Source organism: Raphanus sativus, unplaced genomic scaffold (genome assembly GCF_000801105.2).
Source record: "Raphanus sativus cultivar WK10039 unplaced genomic scaffold, ASM80110v3 Scaffold0713, whole genome shotgun sequence".
Classification (NCBI taxonomy): domain Eukaryota; kingdom Viridiplantae; phylum Streptophyta; class Magnoliopsida; order Brassicales; family Brassicaceae; genus Raphanus; species Raphanus sativus.
The window spans coordinates 1-20,660 of NW_026616029.1; the positions used below are offsets into that span (position 1 = coordinate 1).

At 38.8% G+C, this 20,660-nt stretch overlaps 3 protein-coding genes, 1 non-coding gene and 1 pseudogene across 4 annotated transcripts; 2 read left to right on the forward strand and 3 right to left on the reverse strand.

Moving 5' to 3' along the window:
- The first annotated feature begins 491 nt into the window (after positions 1-491).
- On the forward strand, positions 492-2,700 carry LOC130502853 (cytochrome P450 84A1-like; annotated as a pseudogene).
- A 5,468-nt stretch (positions 2,701-8,168) lies between these two features.
- LOC130502854 (uncharacterized) lies at positions 8,169-12,282 on the reverse strand. Its single transcript, XM_056997596.1, has 15 exons — positions 11,899-12,282; positions 11,750-11,831; positions 11,157-11,666; positions 10,730-10,898; positions 10,498-10,650; positions 10,236-10,333; positions 9,994-10,085; positions 9,770-9,840; positions 9,536-9,671; positions 9,332-9,391; positions 9,157-9,239; positions 8,983-9,059; positions 8,797-8,867; positions 8,659-8,716; positions 8,169-8,510 (listed from the first exon to the last, which is right to left on the reverse strand). The coding sequence occupies exons 1-15, from the start codon at positions 12,150-12,152 to the stop codon at positions 8,397-8,399; spliced, it is 2,028 nt and encodes a 675-aa protein (XP_056853576.1). The 5' UTR covers positions 12,153-12,282; the 3' UTR covers positions 8,169-8,396.
- Positions 12,283-12,402: 120 nt separating this feature from the next.
- On the reverse strand, positions 12,403-12,475 carry TRNAE-CUC (transfer RNA glutamic acid (anticodon CUC)). Its single transcript has one exon. It is a non-coding gene; the product is annotated as a tRNA-Glu (tRNA).
- Positions 12,476-12,585: 110 nt separating this feature from the next.
- LOC130502855 (probable serine protease EDA2) lies at positions 12,586-15,351 on the reverse strand. Its single transcript, XM_056997597.1, has 12 exons — positions 15,072-15,351; positions 14,834-14,959; positions 14,586-14,741; positions 14,311-14,499; positions 14,093-14,209; positions 13,942-13,995; positions 13,776-13,847; positions 13,471-13,676; positions 13,293-13,387; positions 13,126-13,200; positions 12,935-13,018; positions 12,586-12,827 (listed from the first exon to the last, which is right to left on the reverse strand). Exons 1-12 carry the CDS (start codon positions 15,234-15,236, stop codon positions 12,712-12,714), a joined length of 1,455 nt encoding a protein of 484 aa, XP_056853577.1. The 5' UTR covers positions 15,237-15,351; the 3' UTR covers positions 12,586-12,711.
- A 121-nt stretch (positions 15,352-15,472) lies between these two features.
- Positions 15,473-19,233, forward strand: LOC130494502 (probable LRR receptor-like serine/threonine-protein kinase At4g36180). The gene is made up of 3 exons (XM_056997595.1): positions 15,473-16,186; positions 16,278-18,536; positions 18,617-19,233. The coding sequence occupies exons 1-3, from the start codon at positions 15,608-15,610 to the stop codon at positions 19,130-19,132; spliced, it is 3,354 nt and encodes a 1,117-aa protein (XP_056853575.1). The 5' UTR covers positions 15,473-15,607; the 3' UTR covers positions 19,133-19,233.
- Positions 19,234-20,660: the final 1,427 nt, after the last annotated feature.

Here is a 20,660-nt window from a genome sequence, read left to right on the forward strand (position 1 = left end):
AAAATTTATTTACTTTTTTAAAAGATGTAGAAAAGTTTGAAAATTTTAGTAATAAATTTTTATAATTATAAAAGTAAAATTAAATAAATTTCGAATTTATAATTCATATTTGAATATATTTATTTTATGGTTGATTTATGAGTTATTACCATATTTTAAAAGTTTACCAAAAATATAAATCGGCATTAAATGTAATGTATGAATTATTGCCATATTTTATAAAGTTTACCAAAAATATATATCAGCAATAAATGTTATTGTCCATGTCATATTAACTATAAGCCATGTCATCAATTTTAGTAACCATGTCATCATTTTTTCGTGAAATTGATTGTGGAGATGACATGTGGCAAAATCACTTCTCAAATATAGATTAGGGATATGAGTCATGGAAATGAAAATCCCCGTAGAAAATAGAAATATGTCAAGAAAATGGGACCACTCCTTGATTATAAAACCTACCTTTCGTAACACATCCCAAAATGGCCAACGTTGCCTGATCAATTCCTGAGACCTTCCACGAACAAAAAGAAAAACCATTTCAGAAAAAAAAAAGAGACACTAATATGGAGTCTTCTATATCACAAACACTAAGCCAACTATTAGATCCCACCACGGGTATTCTCATCGTCGTCTCACTTTTCATCTTCATCGGCCTCATCACACGGCGACGAAGACCTCCGTACCCACCCGGTCCACGTGGTTGGCCCATCATAGGCAATATGTCAATGATGGACCAACTCACCCACCGTGGGTTAGCCAACTTAGCTAAAAAGTACGGTGGCTTTTGCCATCTCCGCATGGGATTTCTCCACATGTACGCCGTTTCATCACCAGACGTGGCTAAACAAGTCCTTCAAGTCCAAGACAGCGTCTTCTCAAACCGACCTGCAACTATAGCTATAAGCTATTTGACTTATGACCGAGCCGACATGGCGTTTGCCCACTACGGACCGTTTTGGAGACAGATGAGGAAAGTTTGTGTCATGAAGGTGTTTAGCCGTAAACGAGCCGAGTCATGGGCTTCTGTTCGTGATGAAGTGGACAAAATGATCCGCTCTGTTCTAGTAACGTTGGTAAGTTCGCTCGCGTATTTACACTCGCTATGTGCAGTTGAATATTTAAAAGTGAATAATCATTTTTGTTAGTTTATTATGTATTTGTTTTCTTTGATATATGTATTTTAATAGTCAACCAAAAAATTGTAGGCAAGTCTATCAACGTTGGGGAGCAAATTTTCGCCCTGACCCGAAACATAACTTACCGCAGCCTTCGGGTCCGCTTGCGAAAAGGGACAAGACGAGTTCATAAGGATCTTACAAGAGTTCTCTAAGCTTTTTTGGAGCCTTCAACGTAGCGGATTTCATACCTTATTTCGGGTGATAGATCCACAAGGAATAAACAAGCGGCTCGTGAAGGCACGTAATGACCTAGACGGGTTTATTGACGATATCATCGATGAACACATGAAGAAGAAAGAGAATCAAAACACAGCTGATGATGGAGAAGTTGTTGATACCGATATGGTGATGATCTTCTTGCTTTTTACAGTGAAGAGGCGAAACTAGTGAGCGAGGCAACAGAACTTCAGAACTCAATTAAACTTACCCGTGACAATATCAAAGCAATCATCATGGTAAATATTTTTCCCGAGGCACTAGTAACAGTCATTATTCTTAATGCGTCGTTTCGTCATAAAACTTATCCATTTAACTGGCTGTTTTTCTCTTAAAGTATATATTTCTGTTTCTACAAGTAGTCAAATTGATAGTTAGAAAAATACAAAGGTTTCATATCATACGTAAATAAATTCACCGTATTGGAGCAAATATCATAACGTCATGTGAATTGACTTATTTTTATTTTTTAAATAGGACGTTATGTTTGGAGGAACGGAAACGGTAGCGTCAGCGATAGAGTGGGCATTTAACTGAGTTATTACGAGCCCCGAGGATCTAAAAACGAGTTCAACAAGAACTCGCTGAAGTAGTCGGACTTGACAGACATGTGGAAGAATCAGACATCGAGAAGTTGACTTTTCTGAAATGCACACTCAAAGAAACCCTAAGGCTACACCCACCGATCCCACTCCTCCTCCACGAAACCGCAGAGGACACTGAGATCGACGGTTACTTCGTTCCCAAGAAATCTCGCGTTATGATCAACGCGTTTGCGATGGACGCGACAAGAACTCTTGGGTCGACCCCGAAACGTTTAGACCATCTAGATTTTTGGAACCGGGCGTACCAGATTTCAAAGGGAGTAACTTCGAGTTTATACCATTCGGGTCGGGTCGTAGATCATGCCCGGGTATGCAACTCGGGTTATACGCACTTGAACTAGCCGTGGCCCATATATTACATTGCTTCACGTGGAAATTACCTGATGGCATGAAACCAAGCGAGCTTGATATGAGCGACGTGTTTGGTCTGACGGCTCCTAAAGCCACGCGTCTCTACGCTGTCCCGAGCACGCGCCTTATTTGTGCTGTTTAAAGTTATGGTTCGAAGCACGTGGACGGTGAAGGAAAGGTGGTTGGTATGGTTCTTGGAAGTGGTGTGAGAACTCAAAAGAAGCCCTGAAGATTTGTGGATGTTATATAATACTATATGTTTATGTATTTGTGTACTAATGAATTAAAGTTATGTATCACGTCACGTGTGTTCTGGATGAAACATAAAGTGGCTCTTTGTTTCGTTTTTCATTTTCTTTTGGGAAATATTTTCCTTGCATGAAATGTAAACACTGAAAATAAGATTTTTTTACAACTAATTTGCATATTACAAAAAGTATATAATGATAATGATATAAGGATATTGCATTTTGCTGGAAATGTTTAAAACATAGGCATTTCCATCACTGTGAGCCACACATGAGTTTGGCAACAGGTGAACTAAGTGAATATTCATCAATTTTAAGATTTGAGAAACCTAATGTAGAGAATATGGAGATGATAACTTGTAATTTTATCCTAAATTTTCGTACATTATAATGATAATGCTAGTTGTCAATTAATTAATTGTTATATAAGAAGAGTTTTGTTAAAAGAACGAGTTTCACAGTGGAAGTTTTATTATACATATTTTCTTGTTTTATTTGATTTTGGTAACGCCCGTCTTCTTTATTGAAAATATTTATATTTTCCTTTATATCATTAGTATTGGAAAAAATTGTAGTTAGTCTTTATCGAAACGCATCTATTTTACCTGAAGTCATTAACTCAACTAGAAAATTCTGACCTTATGTCATAGACCCTTCATGGACGCTGTTGGGACTTAAACTAATACTCCCTCCGTTCATATTATGATTTGTCGTTCTAAGTTTATACACACAGATTAAGAAATATTTTATTTTGTATATTTTCAAAATAAAAGCATTATCACCAATACATCTAACCATATATCAACCAATAAAAAATAGAATAGAGAATATTTCAATAAATTTTGCATTAAAAACCGAAAACGAAACTTATTTTGAAACGAAAATTCTAAAACGACAAATAATTCGAAACGGATGGAGTATTATATTTGTTAATTGAAAAAATCACTTATACATGTATGTGTTGGTTATCTAGGGGTTGACTGTGGAAACACAATTTTGTGATTAATAACGGTTGTTTCCAAATCGTTTCAAACCATTCAAAATCTCTTAAAATCAAAGGTTAGTTTCTGAATTACAGACAGTTATGGTTGGATAAATAAATAAAAAAAAATTAAATTTTTTTTAAAACTTTAACTTAAATTTTAAAATGAAAATATTATGTATGAAATATACATAAAAATTTATTTTTAGCTTAAATCATAAATAGTATCATAATTTATTTTATAAAAACTTTTAAACTAAGAATATTCACTATAATTTTAAAATATTAATATATATATATATACATATAAAAGGATATGTTCATATATAAACGAAACAAATATTATTTTAAAAGTTTTAATATAAATCTTCAAATAAATTTCATTGAAATTATAACTTTTATTTAAATTAAAAAATTAATTTATCATGTATTGTTAATAGTTATACTATATTAATAATTAATATATTTTATCATATTAGTGTGTTTCTGATATTTTTATAATGTTATATATGTTAATATTTGTAATTTATTATTAAATCTATACGATAAATCATAAAAATCAGTTTATAAATATTTCAGTGAACACGATAATTTTCAAACATTGTACCAGTCATATAAAATTTTATTCTGATTAGTTACATTTGAAATGGTAACTATCTATATTCACAAATTTCTGTATCCACAAATTCATGCATCCAACCACAATCGCTGCGTTTGAATCCGTAGGATCCTTAGTTTAACAATATAGATAGATATCAAAATCTAATTCATGCATCCAATCACAATCGCTGCTTTTAAACCAGTGAGACCCTTAATTTTAACAATATAGACGATCAGATTTCTAGATAGATTTCTAGGTAGATGTCAAAATTGTATCTAAACTACTCACTTGCAAAATTGTAACAGCCAGAATGCATCAAGCAGTGATCGATCCCAACTTCAACTACTTTGACGAAATCAATAAATTACAATTACTATTTTTCGTAGCTACACGTAGCGCGTCCATGCGTGGACTATTGCATATCACAAAATAATTGCATATAATATCATCATTATCAGTATTTAATGTCCCGAGAAAAAAATTCAACGATACAGAAAATTTCTAGTATAAATTATAAACAAAGTCTCTAACTAACTAGCGGTGCCTCCTTGACATAAAACATTTTTTCAGTGGTGCATAGATAAGCAAGCGACAAATTTATACACAAGCGATTTTTCAAAAAAAAAGAAAAAATTTATACACAAGCTATGAGTTGTGACGAATGAAGCCAGTCATCGCTAATATTAGCTCCAAGCCAAACGTAGCATTTAAGGCTTTGAGTATCTAAGCCACACAATTTTGTAAAAGGGGTTGGTTCGAATAGGGTTTGTCGTTGTTTTTTCCTAGATAAGACAGCTTCTCGACCCATCTACTATTCAAGTTTATACTGTTATAGCAGTACCACCAAAAAACTGAAATGCGCTTTATTTGTGGCTTTTAATCATCTTTTCTGAAAATTTCGTACTTGTGATTGTGGAGACAGTTCAGCTACGTGACCCCATTTCCATTAAAGGTTTGTTTGACAACCATGCTAAGATTTTAAAATAAATGCAATGGTGGACGGTTTGGAGTAGATTCTACCTAAAGAAATGAGGCGATGCATGTGTTTTTCTTCATTTACTGTTGAACTGATTCTCCCTTGGATGGACCATGAAAGCGGTGAAGAACATAACATTGACAGTTTGACACCATGGACATCTCAAGTTATTTGTACACCTTTTCAATTAAATTTCATAAAATATTTATATAGTGAAACACTTCCTCTGTTACTAAAAGATACATGTATAAATTGTAAACTCCAAAAAACATAATAGCATTTATTAAAATTTTATTGGTGAAAACTTGTGAGAAATATTTGATTACAGAAAATAATGTATTGATAACTAAAATTTGATATATTTTTTTAATAAGTGCAAAAATTTTAAAATATGGATTTTTTAAGAATGGAATGAATAGTTTTTAAATATGTATAAGAGGTCGAAGACACTCTCTCAACGGCCATCTCCCTTGCTCGCGAATGGAGTGTTTGTCAACGGCCTGAGTCTGTAGCTCGCTCTCAAAGATCCATGTCTCTACCTCAATCTCCACCGAACACGATTACGATTAGAACGGATGCGGCATAGACAATTAGCAACTGCTCTGCAGGCTTGGGATGGATCATTCTCTCTGCTCCCACTCGTCAGCCTCACAAGCGGCATATGGAGTTCGTCGCCTCACCTCTAATGGCGGAGGCTTTGGCACTCAGGGAAGCTATACAGTGTTGCATCCACAACAGGCTGGAGCTGGTGCGCTTCGAAACCGACTCTGCTCAGTTGATCAAGGCTTTGAACTCCGGCGGTGACATTCCAGAGCTTTATGGAGTTGTTTCTGATATTTTATCTCTCGCAGCTATGTTTAAGTCTGCTTGTTTTGTTTGGATCCCTCGTGAGAGGAATTCCTTTGCTGATACTTTGGCCAAAGAGGCTCTACTTGTAAGTGGCCAGTCGATGGTTGAGAGTGCTTTTATGCCACTCAACTAACTCTACTTTTATTAATGAAGTGTTTGTGTTTCAAAAAAAAAAAGACTCTATGTATAAATCCTGATTTGTAAAATTTCATAAAGACAAAAATTTTGGTAAATTGGGACTAGGCTGAGTTTGAAAAGGTATTACAATTTTTTTTTTTTTTAATATAATATTTATATATAATTTCTTTCCAAAAGGGGCGTCAGAAGGTACGTCGCCGGTGATTAAAAGATGGAGAAACGGCCAACGCTAGGTTATAATACAAGCAGTGAAAAAAGAACAACAACTCAATCTATCGAGACAGATCAGAGCAGAAAAAAAGAGAAAGGGTGATGGGAAAGAAGACTCGGAAGCGTAGCTTCCTACTCCGGTTGAACCCCAGTGACTTTCAAAGGTATTACAAATTTAATATGACCTTGAGAGGTAAACACCTCGAACTTCCCATTTTTTAGACATACAAATATAAAACATTGGAATCCACATTTTAGAATTTCAGTTTTCACCTTTCAATAATAGAGGAAACAAGAAGCTATTGTAGCTAAGAAGACAACACGGTCAGAGAAAACAGTAACATGTGGTGGTGGATTCAGCACGAAGAGGTCGTAATTCAATAACAACGCATAAGTTGTTGTCTTTCCCCGGCGTCGAGAAACGTTCAAACAAAGGCGATGATAATTAACAAACAAACAAAACAAAAGACACCCATAATATCTTAAGTGAAATTAATTACTTTTTTTTGTTGTCTAGTTCACACATGTGATATCTAATAAAAGAAAAAAGGTCCCATTATGTCTCATATACGAATATGTTGTTGTTAAATCTTAGTCATCTCGTTAGTTTATATGGATATAAACAATGTATACATATATCTAATGATTTGTCAAATTAGTTTATATGGATATAAAAAATGTATTCATATATCTAATGATTTGTCAAATTCCAATATGCTACGTTTTCCATAGATTTAAGGAGTGACTTCCCACCATATTGTGTCAAATATATTCACCTGGCTGTAATGTTGAGATCGAGAGGTGAATGTTTTTAAATATGATCGATGAGCTCTATCTCTTATTTTTCTTCTAGACTGATCATCATACCTTCTTGCACCAATCTGAAAATAATCGTTGATCTCTCAATTATTTTGGTATTGAAAGCGATCTGACAACCTTTCTGAAAACAATCTGATAATTATTCACTTGAAAACGAATCTTGTTGGATCATCTATTGAATGAATTATAAATGATCATATTGAAGGACAGGAGAAAGAGATGGCTTAAGATATTCTAGATGGCCGGAATATATAATTTCAGCTAGCTACTTCATTTTTAATCATTTCTAAGTTTACTAATCAATGAATTTTTTATTAGTCGACAGATATTTGGTAAAAAACCTAACTAATTTTTGAAAGAAAGAACAAAGATGATTAATCTGGTTCCAATTTTTTAAAATAAAAGTCTACCACATAACTCTATTGTTGTCTTGCCAAATTGCAAAATAAGAATTTAAAACCTCTTCATTTTTCTATCTATGTAATCGGAAAATACATTGCACCTAGTTTATATAAAACTGTAGGAACAAAAACGTATACATTTGGCTCTAGCAAAAATACATATAAGTACAAGTTTAAGCACAAATATAAATACGAGTAGGTAATAGTAGTCTCTCCGCGACGTATTTACGTCAAGTAGATGCAAAAATAAAGATGTTGACAGATCTATAGCAAACTCAGCGTGTTGTCGTTAAGGCTGAATATACTATTATAAATGTGAAGATAGAAACATTTGTCGTTAGATTCACGATGTAATATATTCGTAACTTGGATAGACCACCAGTGGTGACTGGTGAAAGAACAGAACATGACACGAATAGGTTTACAATTTATTTACTCCAGCTTTATAATTGTCATTGTTAATAAACATTTTATTATCTATTGATTGTAATACACGTTAACTCGATTCTCTTAAAAATGTCTCAAAAACAAAAGTTTCGAAAGTATTCATTTTATTTTCATCAGAATTAAATTTTCAGAGAAACTTCAACGTTTGACAAAAACGTTTCATAAAGATAATTACAAAACAATCATCATCAGAGAATCCAATTTTCAGTTCGCCTTTTCTATAAAAAGGAAACAAGAACCGTTCAACGCAAGACGGTGGATTTAAAACGTTTCATAGAAATAATTACAAAAACAGAAGCTGTCGACGAATGTTACAAACAAACATGTAAAGTTTGGTGCAAATGTGAAACGTATCTAATCTGGTGTAGTCGTTTAGAGAGTGTCTCGAAAAACAGGGTAATAAGTGTCGATTTCGAGCCTCTCTAGAATTTGCTGAGTCTTCCATAGATATGAAGAGTGACCTTCCACCATATCGGTTACATCCACCTGTAAATCAAGAGGTGAAATGATAACATTTTATGATTGGAACTTTAAAATTATCGAAAACGATCTCACATCTTTTGATTTTATTTTTATTTGTAATAACAATCAACTAGTAATGATTTTTTTTTTCTCTTTGAAAGAGATGGCTTACATTTTCGATTCCAGGGATGCAAATTGGTTGGATTCCGGCTAATCCTTGAGATAATAGACTGTGGAAGCAATGGAGTTAGGCAGGTAGGCATGCAATTAAAATTGAAATAATGCAAGTGTTATTATGTCATGAATGTACCTTGCGCGAAATGCAACACCGAGGGTCCAATCATTTGTTGCATATACGTTGATGAATCTTCCAGCTACCATCTACCAAATAGACCGCATAATATATATATAAAAATGCATTAAAGAGATTCGATTCTATGGATGTGACATGTTGATACTAGTAAGGTAATGAACTCAAAACAGAGTATAGTTTTACCTTCCTTACGTCTCGCCAGTTTTCGTTATTGATTGAAATGGGTGCTCCAAGAATAACAACTCTTTCCACAAGTTCGGCTGCCAAGTTAGACGTGTGTAAACCTCACATTAAACAAAACATAGATTCGATATTTTAATGTAATCTTCTCGAATAAAAACACTTAAAGGAAACTACCGTTTTGTTCTGTCTCGGCCAGAGTCTGAAGGCATTTGAAGATGACCCGCGCACCAAGCGAGAATCCCACGAGTGTGATGGGTCTGATATCACATAATTTGAGGCATAAATCATATTGCATATAGATTTAACTTTTAATAACTTCATTTCATTGCAGCACCGATGAACCTTTTACCTATTTCCTTGCAAGCCTTTTTGAAGCACTTCGGCTAGAAGTTTTCCCGCTTTATCCGACCTAAAGAAATTAGATTATAGTAGCCATTATACACAGATTTACTTAGAATGCAAATACCAACACGAAGGTTTCAAAAGATTTGGTCATTAGTTGGGGATGCGATGTGTAAATGGTGCCATCACTCTTTAGTTCTTAGATTGTTACCTATCAATAGCAATACTCCATTTGCTATCTATGAAATCTGCAGCTACTAAGATTGTCGCTGGCCATGCCAATGCCAATAAAAGAGAGCTCAGAACAGTGTGCATTGCTCCTTGTTTCATCAATTCCATGGCCAATCCTGCGGGAAATCGTCATATTGATATCACAATCATTCCTTAGAAAATTGACATCGTTGCCACATTTACATGGTTGTTAAGTAGGATGAAAACAAATTACTTGAAGTAAGCCAATCCTGAATTGCAGTACTCACTAAGATAAGATTCTTGGACTCCCATTGCAGCGTGTACCTGAAATAGTACAGACCATACATTAAGAAGCAGATATAGCACAACTCTTGAGAATCAGACGCAAACAGCTGATAAAAGGTGCAGTTCTAGATGTTAAATCCTTATTTCTTTTTTTTTTCTTTAAAGATACAAAAGTGTGAGCACACGACATACCTCTCCAAACTGCTAGTTAACCCTTGCCATGGTTTCACAAAATCTTCTTCTTCAAAAACAACACCAGCAACCAAGACTTCCACTGCTAGCCGCTGTTACAATGATTTCCACATATCTTTCACATCAGTCGAAAAGGGAAAAACTAATGAAGGAGGGAGAGGAGACACAACCATTTTCTGATACTCTCAAAATGCAAAGCTATGTTACAAAGATCTAGTAGCCAATGGAAAATAAGCACTCACTCCTTGATTATGATTTTCGCCAATAGCTTTGAATTCGAACTCCTCAAGATCCCCAATCCTCCTTGCCATCTTAGTCCCTGTGAGACCAGCTCCAGCAGCTGGATACGATAATATTTTTAAAAGCAGGCATAAGTGACACTGTAGATGCTCCTTTCACAAAGAATTGATACATTCGTGATGATGAAAGAGAAGCCAAAACACCTAGTGGCTAAATGTAAGCACGCAAAAACGGCAAAAAGCGAACTCATCTACACTTATTCACCTCCAAATGATGCTGCAACCGCAACAGAGCCAGCCACAGTTCCAGCAGCACTAGCAGCAGCAGCAAACCCACCAGCTCCAATCACCGGCACCAGTGTGCCCAGTGTTGGTGCTAATGCACCAAACCCTGCGGCAATAGCTGGAGCAGCCAATCCTGTTGAATACAACCAAATAAATGAAATCAGGTAACGAAAACAAAATGCGCTCATATTAGCAGGTTGAATTTGCCGTACCGCCAGTGATGGCCATCAAAGTGCCCCCTGTTATCGCAGCGGCACCAATGATGCCTCCACGCTTCCACTTAGCCCATGTACTTGAAGAAGATGCAGCATCCTCATTCTTTAATTCACCAGATTTCTGAAGGGCCATGGCAGAGCATGCCACCATTGTCTCAATTGCTTCCTAGAAATTGAAGATCCACAAATATTATAACAATGAAAGAAAACATGAAATTCTCATAAAACAAACAACTTCTAGAACAAGAATAATCTTCTTTTTATTTTTTGCAAAAAGACAGTAGCAAATGAAAAAGCACTGGAATTTATAGCAGTGCCAAATCCATATCCTAACTCAGAGCAAGATGTCTAATTCATAACTAACAACGATGATAATATGTAAACTCAAGAAACTTCAAAATGAGGAAGAAGTAACTATACGAACCACTTTAATCCACTCAATGTTAAACCAGGTCGCGAGTAAACGGAGAGCGACGCGGTGACGAGCATCATATCCTTTTCTACGGCGAGTACATTTCTTAACCTCTTGGTATTTATCCGACAAGCAAGCAGAAAGCAGCTCATACAAAACATTGATCTTCCTCTGATGGCTAAGCAACGTTACTTCCTCAACAGATTTATCATCTTCAACAACTTCAGGCACGTGGCTTCCATCTCTAATAACAACACCCGCTTCAAGACTCTCTCTCTCAGAAGCAGCATCCGAATCCTCCTTCACCTTATCCTTCTCCACAGCTTTTGATTTAACCTCGGGAACAGCGTACTTCTCACGGCACTCGTTTTCGTATTCCTGATGCTTCTCCTTCTTAGCATCTATAGACAGAGAACTCCGGATGCTATGCACCATAGCATCAGCAGCTTTAGCTAAAGCCATCTCTTGCTCCACCATTTCGACCGAAGCATCACTCGCTTCCTCTGAGAGTAGCCTCGTGAACTACACAATGTTACAAAAATAGAAGTTAATGACCATTCACTTAATTAAAAAGCTAACGGATCGAATTGAGAGAAGAGCCATACCGCACCGATGTGGTGCTTCGCCGGAGAAGAGTTAGCTGTTTCCTCGAGACCAAGCCACGCCGAGGAATCAATATCCAGACATCTGGTGGATAGCAAAACGTGATGAATAATCGGAAACAAATTCACAGAATCGAGGAGAGCGAGATCACCTGAAAACAGGTCGTAGGAGACCTGACGTCTCGTGTACCCAGAGGTTAGGGTCATCGGAGACGGAATCTCCGCTACTGCAATTGCTTCTTCGCTCCTCCGAACGGTCACACTCTTTGTCGTCGTCTTCTTCTAACGCCGCGGGGATCCCCAGCGGCTGAGTCTGGTTGATTTGCGCTTGGTTTAGCGCGATCGCGAACAATGCGCCGGCAGCGTATCTCTGCGTCGGCGTCAAATTCGACGTAGATTCCACCATGGCGCGGGGGAAATAAAAGGAAAACGGTCTCTTCTTCACCGATCAAACGAATAGATAAATCGTCGGAAGTCAGATCACCGTCAAATTTAGAAATCGCCGAGGAAGATGAATCCGTGACTACAGAAGAAGATGAATGAGTCATTCGTTTTGATTTTTTCCAGGTCAAATAGCAAAGAGACATCTGTCTTCACTCTGTTGACTCATCATCAAACGACGTCGTTAATAGTTATCTCCCAAAAAATTAAAAAAACTCCGTTGCCGGGACTCGAACCCGGGTCTCTCGGGTGAGAGCCGAGTATCCTAACCAGCTAGACTACAACGGATTGATGTTTGTTTAGGTATGATAACTAAACTAAACAAATAGCAAAGATATACACATGTTCACCGCCAGAGTTTCACATACCCTGACCTTATCTTCTACGGGGTGTAACTATAGCTCAGAGGATTCATAGATAAAAGTTTGAAACGTACATGGGAGGTTAAATGTATATAGATACAAGTTTGGAAGATTCATATGATGTTTGATAGAAACGTGAGTATGTGTGTGAGGTGTGCGACTCTAGATGGAACTCCTAAGCACTCCACGGCACTCAGAGAGCCACAAGTCGATGTGTTCTACTATATGCTGCCTCACTTTGTTCACCGCATCTGGTGAACTGCAATTCTTGGAATCACCTGTAAGGAGAAACACAAGAAGTTGTTTTGGTAATGAGTACTTGTCTTTACAGTTTAGGCATCTGAGATAAGAGGCTGGTAATATATATATATATATATATATATACCTTCAATGATCAATGGAGACTGAGGGCATCCTCTAAGATCACTTCCATGGCCACAGTTGTGACATTTCACAATGTAAGAAGGCACTGTGTATCAACAAGCATTAACTTTGTTAAATGTTTTCTAGATGATATCTGGTTTTAAGTCAAGGATCAATGTTATCCGGTTTTGGACAAAGTAAATGGAGACTTACGGTCAGGAGATGAGGTCTGTTTGGATGCATGACGCCATGGATCTTGTGACCCATTTGTGAAGATGATTTTAGTTCCTGCAAAATATGAGAACAACAAGACCCAAAGCTGTTGGCATTTCCAAAAGAACAAGAAGCGCATCGAGAAGTTTTTTTTCAGTGTTACATACCAGCAATTCTATCACCTCCATAGTACAGGTTTGTTGCATCAACTTCAGGATAAACACCTTTACCAAACAGACTCTTGCATAGATCCAAATGATACCTTTTGAAAAATCAACCAAGAAATGTAAGCGGGATGATTAATGGAAACGTTATATAAGAGCTTGTTGTGAGTGTGTGTACTACTCTGTATTGACTTGATGAGAGCGGATGCTATCGTTTGCAGGCGCCACCTGGAAATACGCCACTTCAGTGCAAACTTGGAACCACCACAAACGATCTGAACTCTCTGGGGTGATGGCAGTGTCTAGCAGATGTTTCCTGCTATATGTTTTAGCGCTTAACCCAAAAACTCCGAAGCAATACTCTCTAACATATTTAGCATATGCTTCCTGGACTCACACAACCACAATAATGTGTCAGCAAACAAAAAAAAAATTCTTCTACGAAAAACTAATAGAGGGTCTGAGATCATAGAAAGGGAAGGTTACCACTAAATCACCACCGTTCTTCTTAGCTTCCACCATAGGAACACATAGTTTATCTGGATTTCCGTATTGGAACTACCAAATTTTTGAAGATAAATGATTTAAAAAACTTAGAAACAAAATGAAAATCATATTAGATTTTGAGATGAACATGTATGTATATCATTACCGCCATAACTTGTGCATCAGCTACGAAGTATAAGAAATCACCATCAACATCAAGCTGCATATAACAGAAACTTAATCAGATTGGAGACAGTTTTTTTACTTCTCGGATTCAAAACAGAGAAGAGAGAAAGAACAAAGCTATTAGACCTCACCTCGGTGGCATTGAAGAGAGCTTTCAAAGCTTTGTTATTTACTTTAAGCGCTAGTTCCACGAGTTTATTAGTCTCCTGTAGTGCAGCTTTGCATTCCGGTCCAGCAGACTCACCTATCTGCTCAACGACGAGTCACACAAAGAAAACTTTGATTCCATAAGCAACTTACACACTCTATATGAAAAGACACATGTTTTGTAACAAAGTTATTTTTGTACCTGTTGATCAAATTCAGGGAACTCGTAGACAGCACGAACAACTGCAGAGCTAGCGAGGCTTCCACATGTCAAATGTGGGAACTTAAGGCGGAACCAAGCACTCAAAGCTCCAGAATAAGATGCTCCAAAGAAGAACCAAGGATTATCATCAACCTTCCCAGTTCTATTGAACTTAACATTCAAAGATTCCTGAATCCACACAAACCACAAGCTCTCAATGTAACTATAAAGCACAGATTCTAGAGAGAGCACAAAAAATAGCAAAAAAGACTTGCCTGGTAATACCCACGGAAAGCAGCTAAATCGGAAAGGGCCTGTTTAGATGAAAGATACTTGAGATTCTCAGTGGCTAATGAGTTAAAAGGTGAGCTCTTTCCGTAGTAACGATGCTCCAGTGAAACAACACCTGCTTCAAACTTCTTTGCTAACACCTAAACAACACGTTCATGATGTACAAAATTTCAGAAACTATCGATATTAAATCAATCAAAGGAGTAGTCTTTATGAAAAAAGAAACTCCTACACTTATATAATCATTAGGGATTCCGTTGCAAGGACCTTCGCCGCAGATCATCAGAAAAATAGGTCCGTCTGGAACTCGTAAATGGTCAAGATATTCATAGTATCGCTGTCTGAATCTGCGATGGTCCTGAAATGGAAAGAAAAAAAACATAACTATTAATAGACTTGGCAGCAAACACACACAGAATCTGAAAAAGGTTTCCTCTTTGAAAGGAGATCTGATTAGATTGATTGATTACATATGGAGAGAAGTGGTCAAGGGTTTGATTGAACCAGAGCTCATCCCTTGTCAAGTACTTGCCGCTTTCGGACAAACCATGAGATATCCTACGAGGTTTCACTAATCCATGAGACAAGCTCAAGTATGACAAGGAGAGAATCAGAAAGCCTATCGCCGTCGCCATTTTCTCGCCGTGAAAATTTGATCGCCGAAAGTTTTAAAACAAGTGGACAAAAATAAAAACAAAATAATTGTTTTTTTTTAATTTAGCTTGCAAGGACGACAATAATGATTAGAAAAATGTTTCCGGAATCTGTAACCAGAAAAAAAAAAACATTATTTTATACGCATGGATTATAGTGCGGACTTCAAATAGATTTCAAATGATTTTAAAGAAAAACAAATTTTATATATTCTTCTTGTTTTGCAACCCTTTCTTCTTTTAAAGACTTGAACTTTACTCTCTCCAACACACTCATGGCGACACTTCTTCTCTCACCATCTTCATCCTCCTAGTGTCTGCGTTTCGTTCCATCACAAACGGATCTCTCTACCATGAAGAGATCCTTACTCTTCCTTCTCCTTGTGTTACTCTCACGCGCCGACGATACTCACCCCGAGATCGACGCACTCACCGCGTTTAAGCTCAACCTCCACGACCCACTCGGCGCGTTAACCTCATGGGACCCCTCGACTCCCTCCGCTCCATGCGACTGGCGCGGCGTCTTCTGCACGAACCGCCGCGTCACGGAGATCCGTCTCCCCCGCCTCCAGCTCTCCGGACGAATCTCCGACCGCATCTCCGACCTCGGAATGCTGCGTAAGCTCAGCCTCCGGTCCAACTCCTTCAACGGAACCATCCCTCCTTCTCTCGCCTTCTGCACGCGCCTACTCGCCGTCTTCCTCCAGTACAACTCCCTCACCGGAAAACTCCCCCCGGGGATGAAGAATCTCACCGAGCTAGAAGTCTTCAACGTCTCCGGGAACCGTCTCTCCGGAGAGATCTCCGCTCCTTTCCCGACGAGTCTCAAGTTCCTTGACCTTTCCTCCAACGTCTTCTCCGGCACTGTACCGAGTGGACTCGCGAACCTGACTCAGCTCCAGCTTCTCAATCTCTCGTACAATCAATTAGACGTAAGTAGATTAACACAACTTCTTTATATACTACTTAACTCTATTTCTTATCTCCGATGTGGGATAATCTTTATTTTATATCTCTTAACAGGGCGAGATCCCCGCGAGCCTCGGGAAGCTTCAGAGCCTACAGTATCTCTGGCTAGACTTTAATCTCTTGCAAGGGACGTTACCTTCCGCGTTGTCGAACTGCTCCTCCATTGTGCACTTAAGCGCGTCGGAGAACGCTATCGGCGGCGTGATTCCCGCGGCTTTCGGCGCTCTTCCTAACCTCGAAGTCATCGCTCTGAACAACAACGGTCTCTCCGGTACCGTGCCGTTCTCTCTCTTCTGCAACTCTTCGCTTAGGGTCGTTCAGTTAGGGTTCAACGCCTTCTCCGACGTGGTTAGGCCCGAGACGGTTAACTGTGGTAGGACCGGTTTACGAGTTTTGGATCTCCGGGAGAATCGAATCTCCGGTCGTTTCCCGATGTGGTTGACTAACATTGTCTCGTTAACGAATCTCGATGTTTCTGGAAACTTGTTTTCCGGTGAGATTCCGGCGGAGATTGGTGGCTTGAAGTTGTTAGAAGAGCTCAAGTTGGCTAATAACTCACTCACGGGTGAGATTCCGGTTGAGGTTAAGCAATGCAGCTCGTTAGGGGTTCTTGATTTGGAAGGGAACCGGTTAACCGGTCAGGTTCCGGAGTTTCTTGGGTATATGAAGGCTTTAAAGGTCTTGTCTTTAGGTAGAAACGGCTTCTCTGGTTATGTTCCTTCGTCTATGGTGAACTTGGAGCAGCTTGATCGGTTAAACTTAGGTGATAACAGCTTGAACGGGAGCTTTCCGGTGGAGTTGATGGCTTTGACGAACTTATCTGAGCTGGATCTGAGCGGGAACCGGTTTTCCGGTTCGGTTCCGGTTAGTATCAGCAACTTGAGTAACCTCAGTTTCTTGAACTTGAGTGGGAATGGATTCTCTGGTGAGATACCAGCTAGTGTGGGGAATCTGTTTAAGCTAACGTCTATTGATTTAAGCAAACAGAATATGTCTGGCGAGATTCCGGTTGAGCTTTCCGGTTTACCCAACTTGCAAGTGATTGCGTTGCAGGAGAACAACTTCTCTGGTGTTGTACCCGAAGGGTTTAGTAGCTTGGTGAGTTTACGGTACGTGAACCTTAGCTCCAACTCGTTCTCTGGTCAGATACCGCAGACTTTCGGGTTTCTTCGGCTTTTGGTATCTCTTTCGCTGTCGGATAATCGCATCTCCGGTTCTGTTCCACCTGAAGTTGGAAACTGCTCTGCTCTCGAAGTTCTCGAGTTGAGATCAAACCGGCTAACGGGTCATGTTCCAGCTGATCTCTCGAGACTTTCTCGTTTGAGAGTGCTGGACTTGGGTCGGAACAACTTGTCAGGTGAAATCTCACCAGTGAGCTCGTCTCTCCAGTCGCTGTCACTTGACCACAATCATCTCTCGGGAGTCATACCTGAATCTTTATCTGCGTTGTCGAATTTGTCGAGGCTTGATCTCTCTGTTAACAACTTAACCGGAGAGATTCCACCTCTTGTTGCCAGTAACTTGGTGTACTTCAATGTCTCGAACAACAACCTCAAAGGAGAGATTCCATCTTCTTTATCCTCTACCATCACCAACCCATCAGAGTTTTCAGGCAACGCAGAGCTATGCGGCAAGCCGCTGAACAGAAAATGCGCGGACGCAAGGAAGAAGAGGAGGAAAATGATTCTAATGATAGTAACGGCTGCGATAGGCGCGTGTCTTTTAACGCTCTTCTGCTGCTTCTACATCTACACTCTCCTGAAATGGAGAAAGAAGCTGAAACAACAGTCGTCAACGGGAGAGAAGAAACGTAGCCCCGGTAGAACGAGCGCGGGGAGCAGAGTACGCAGCAGCACGAGCCGGTCGAGCACGGAGAACGGAGAACCGAAGCTGGTGATGTTCAACAACAAGATCACTCTAGCCGAAACGATAGAAGCGACGCGACAGTTCGACGAAGAGAACGTTCTCAGCAGGACCAAATACGGATTGCTGTTCAAAGCTAATTACAACGACGGTATGGTTCTCTCTGTACGCCGTTTACCTAACGGCTCTCTCTTGAACGAGAACTTGTTCAAGAAAGAAGCTGAGGTTCTCGGTAAAGTCAAGCACAGGAACATCACTGTCCTTAGAGGCTACTACGCCGGTCCACCGGATCTGAGGCTCTTGGTGTATGACTACATGCCCAACGGAAACTTATCTACTCTCCTCCAAGAAGCTTCTCACCAAGATGGCCATGTCCTGAACTGGCCGATGCGTCACCTTATTGCTCTTGGGATCGCTCGTGGACTCGGTTTCTTACACCAGTCCAACATGGTAACAATAATATCTAACGTTTATTTATTTATTTGTTTTAACTCTATATAATATTTTCTAACGTAAGTTGCATCAAATAGGTTCATGGTGATATAAAGCCACAGAATGTACTCTTCGACGCTGACTTTGAAGCTCATTTATCCGACTTCGGGCTTGACCGTCTCACGGTTCTATCCCCGTCAAGAACAGCGGTGACATCAGCCACCATCGGGACGTTAGGATACGTTTCTCCAGAAGCTACATCATCCGGAGAAATCACAAGAGAGTCCGACATCTACAGCTTTGGCATTGTCCTACTCGAAATCCTAACCGGGAAGAGACCGGTGATGTTCACACAAGACGAGGATATAGTGAAATGGGTGAAGAAACAGCTTCAGAGAGGTCAAGTCACAGAGCTGCTGGAGCCGGGTCTGCTCGAGCTAGACCCGGAGTCGTCGGAGTGGGAAGAGTTCTTGTTAGGTATCAAAGTCGGACTTCTTTGTACGGCCACGGATCCTCTTGACCGACCAACAATGTCTGATATTGTGTTCATGTTAGAAGGCTGTCGTGTTGGTCCTGACGTCACTTCCTCCGCCGATCAACCCTCACCGGCCTAACCGCTTTTTTTATTTATTTTCTTTCCTGATTTAAATTCTTAGTAAGAAAAAAAAAACAAGAACTATTAATATTTTGAAAATTCAGCATTATTATTACATTATTTGTCGGTCTCTGGAGCTTCTTTAATGTCTTTGTTTGTTGTTTTCGGTATTGCATGGGCCCAGTAGAGATTTTGAATAGAGAGTTTTTTATATTGCGGGGCAGTTTCTGAATTTTATTACAAAATAGGACAATTGGTACAGAAAAGGTAGTTTTTGGTTGAAATGTCTTAACTTGCCCTTGCTTGATACGCAACTAGTGCTTTTGACTTCTGTTTTTAGTTAGGTTTTAATTCATTTTAAAATTCAAATGGTGTTGAACCCGATGCAAACTCAACCCGATGCAAACTCAAAACTCAATTGAATAATAAAATAAAGAGACGTGCTTTTCCTTCTCTTTAGTAAAACTCTTTCTTTTTTATTTTATTTTCTGAAACATAATCTAAGAAAGACGTGGGAAATCAGAGACTCGAGTTTAGTGTGGAGAAAAAACAGACTTTATATTTTCCGGTAGAAAGCACCGACGACGAGCAACGGAGTACGATGAGTACAAGACGGAGCACGATGAGTACAAGACGGAGCATGCGTGGGAAGAAGATCGCCGACGGTGATTATTCCCTTGAGTTTTACTTCTTTTAATTTCTTAGTCGAGAGCGAATCGGGTTTTTGATTCGCCGTTGTTGTTTGGTGGTTGCAGCGGCTGCAGAAGCAAATGTGAAGGATGTGAAAGCATTATTACTGGATAAGTGTATGCGTGGACAATCATTTTAATGTACCAACAAAATGTAGTGAGTGTGTACACATTGTTTGTGGATGTATACACATATTTACAAATATGCAACTAATACAGTAGACATACACATGGACGTGGTTTGTTGTGCTAGGGTAGCTGTACACATGTACATTGCACCAGCTTGTGTTGTATTTTTTTTTAGTATTTGTTTGTGATTACCATTTTGAAAACTCATTTTAACAATTGTTTGACTGTTTACTTCAATTGTGCTGCTTGTTGTACAACATATGATGGAAATTAGTGGGGAGCATGAGGAGAGGTGGGGCATTTGGGATAAAGACAAGTATGATAAGAAGGTTGAGTACTTGCTTAGGCTGCTAGGCGAAAGACACCAATTTACGCAGTCTGATTAGGGTGGTGATGATGCCGAAGAGCCACTTTTTGTATACAACGAGGCAAATAAGAAAAATAAGAGGAAAGTAAAGGATCCTGATGAAAATGATGGTGAGCCTTGTCTGAAACAGCATATGATGAGCGAGTATTTCAAACATGGAACTGTTGTAGATGGTGAGAAACACACAAAGATGGAGAGCTATTTGAAAGAGGTATGCAGTGAACTTGGTAGGTTGAAAGGTGTGTGTGAGAAGAAGGTGAGGAAGATGGAAAAATGGAAAAACATATTGAAAAGAAACGTAGGTGTACATGTTTAGGTATTGCTATGTGCATAGTAAACACACAACAATTTGTGTACATGTT

Excerpts from the sequence above, each read along its gene's own strand:
- LOC130502854 (XM_056997596.1), bottom strand. The coding sequence starts at position 12,152 with ATGGTGGAATCTACGTCGAATTTGACGCCGACGCAGAGATACGCTGCC. Across the intron at positions 10,899-11,156 it reads ACATTGAGTGGATTAAAGTG|GAAGCAATTGAGACAATGGT; the intron begins GTTCGTATAGTT and ends TTCAATTTCTAG. Across the intron at positions 10,334-10,497 it reads GGTTGCAGCATCATTTGGAG|CTGCTGGAGCTGGTCTCACA; the intron begins GTGAATAAGTGT and ends TATCGTATCCAG.
- LOC130502855 (XM_056997597.1), bottom strand. The coding sequence starts at position 15,236 with ATGGCGACGGCGATAGGCTTTCTGATTCTCTCCTTGTCATACTTGAGC. Across the intron at positions 14,500-14,585 it reads CTTTCCGTGGGTATTACCAG|GAATCTTTGAATGTTAAGTT; the intron begins GCAAGTCTTTTT and ends GTGTGGATTCAG. Across the intron at positions 14,210-14,310 it reads TCCCTGAATTTGATCAACAG|ATAGGTGAGTCTGCTGGACC; the intron begins GTACAAAAATAA and ends GTCGTTGAGCAG.
- LOC130494502 (XM_056997595.1), top strand. The coding sequence starts at position 15,608 with ATGAAGAGATCCTTACTCTTCCTTCTCCTTGTGTTACTCTCACGCGCC. Across the intron at positions 16,187-16,277 it reads TCTCGTACAATCAATTAGAC|GGCGAGATCCCCGCGAGCCT; the intron begins GTAAGTAGATTA and ends ATCTCTTAACAG. Across the intron at positions 18,537-18,616 it reads TCTTACACCAGTCCAACATG|GTTCATGGTGATATAAAGCC; the intron begins GTAACAATAATA and ends TGCATCAAATAG.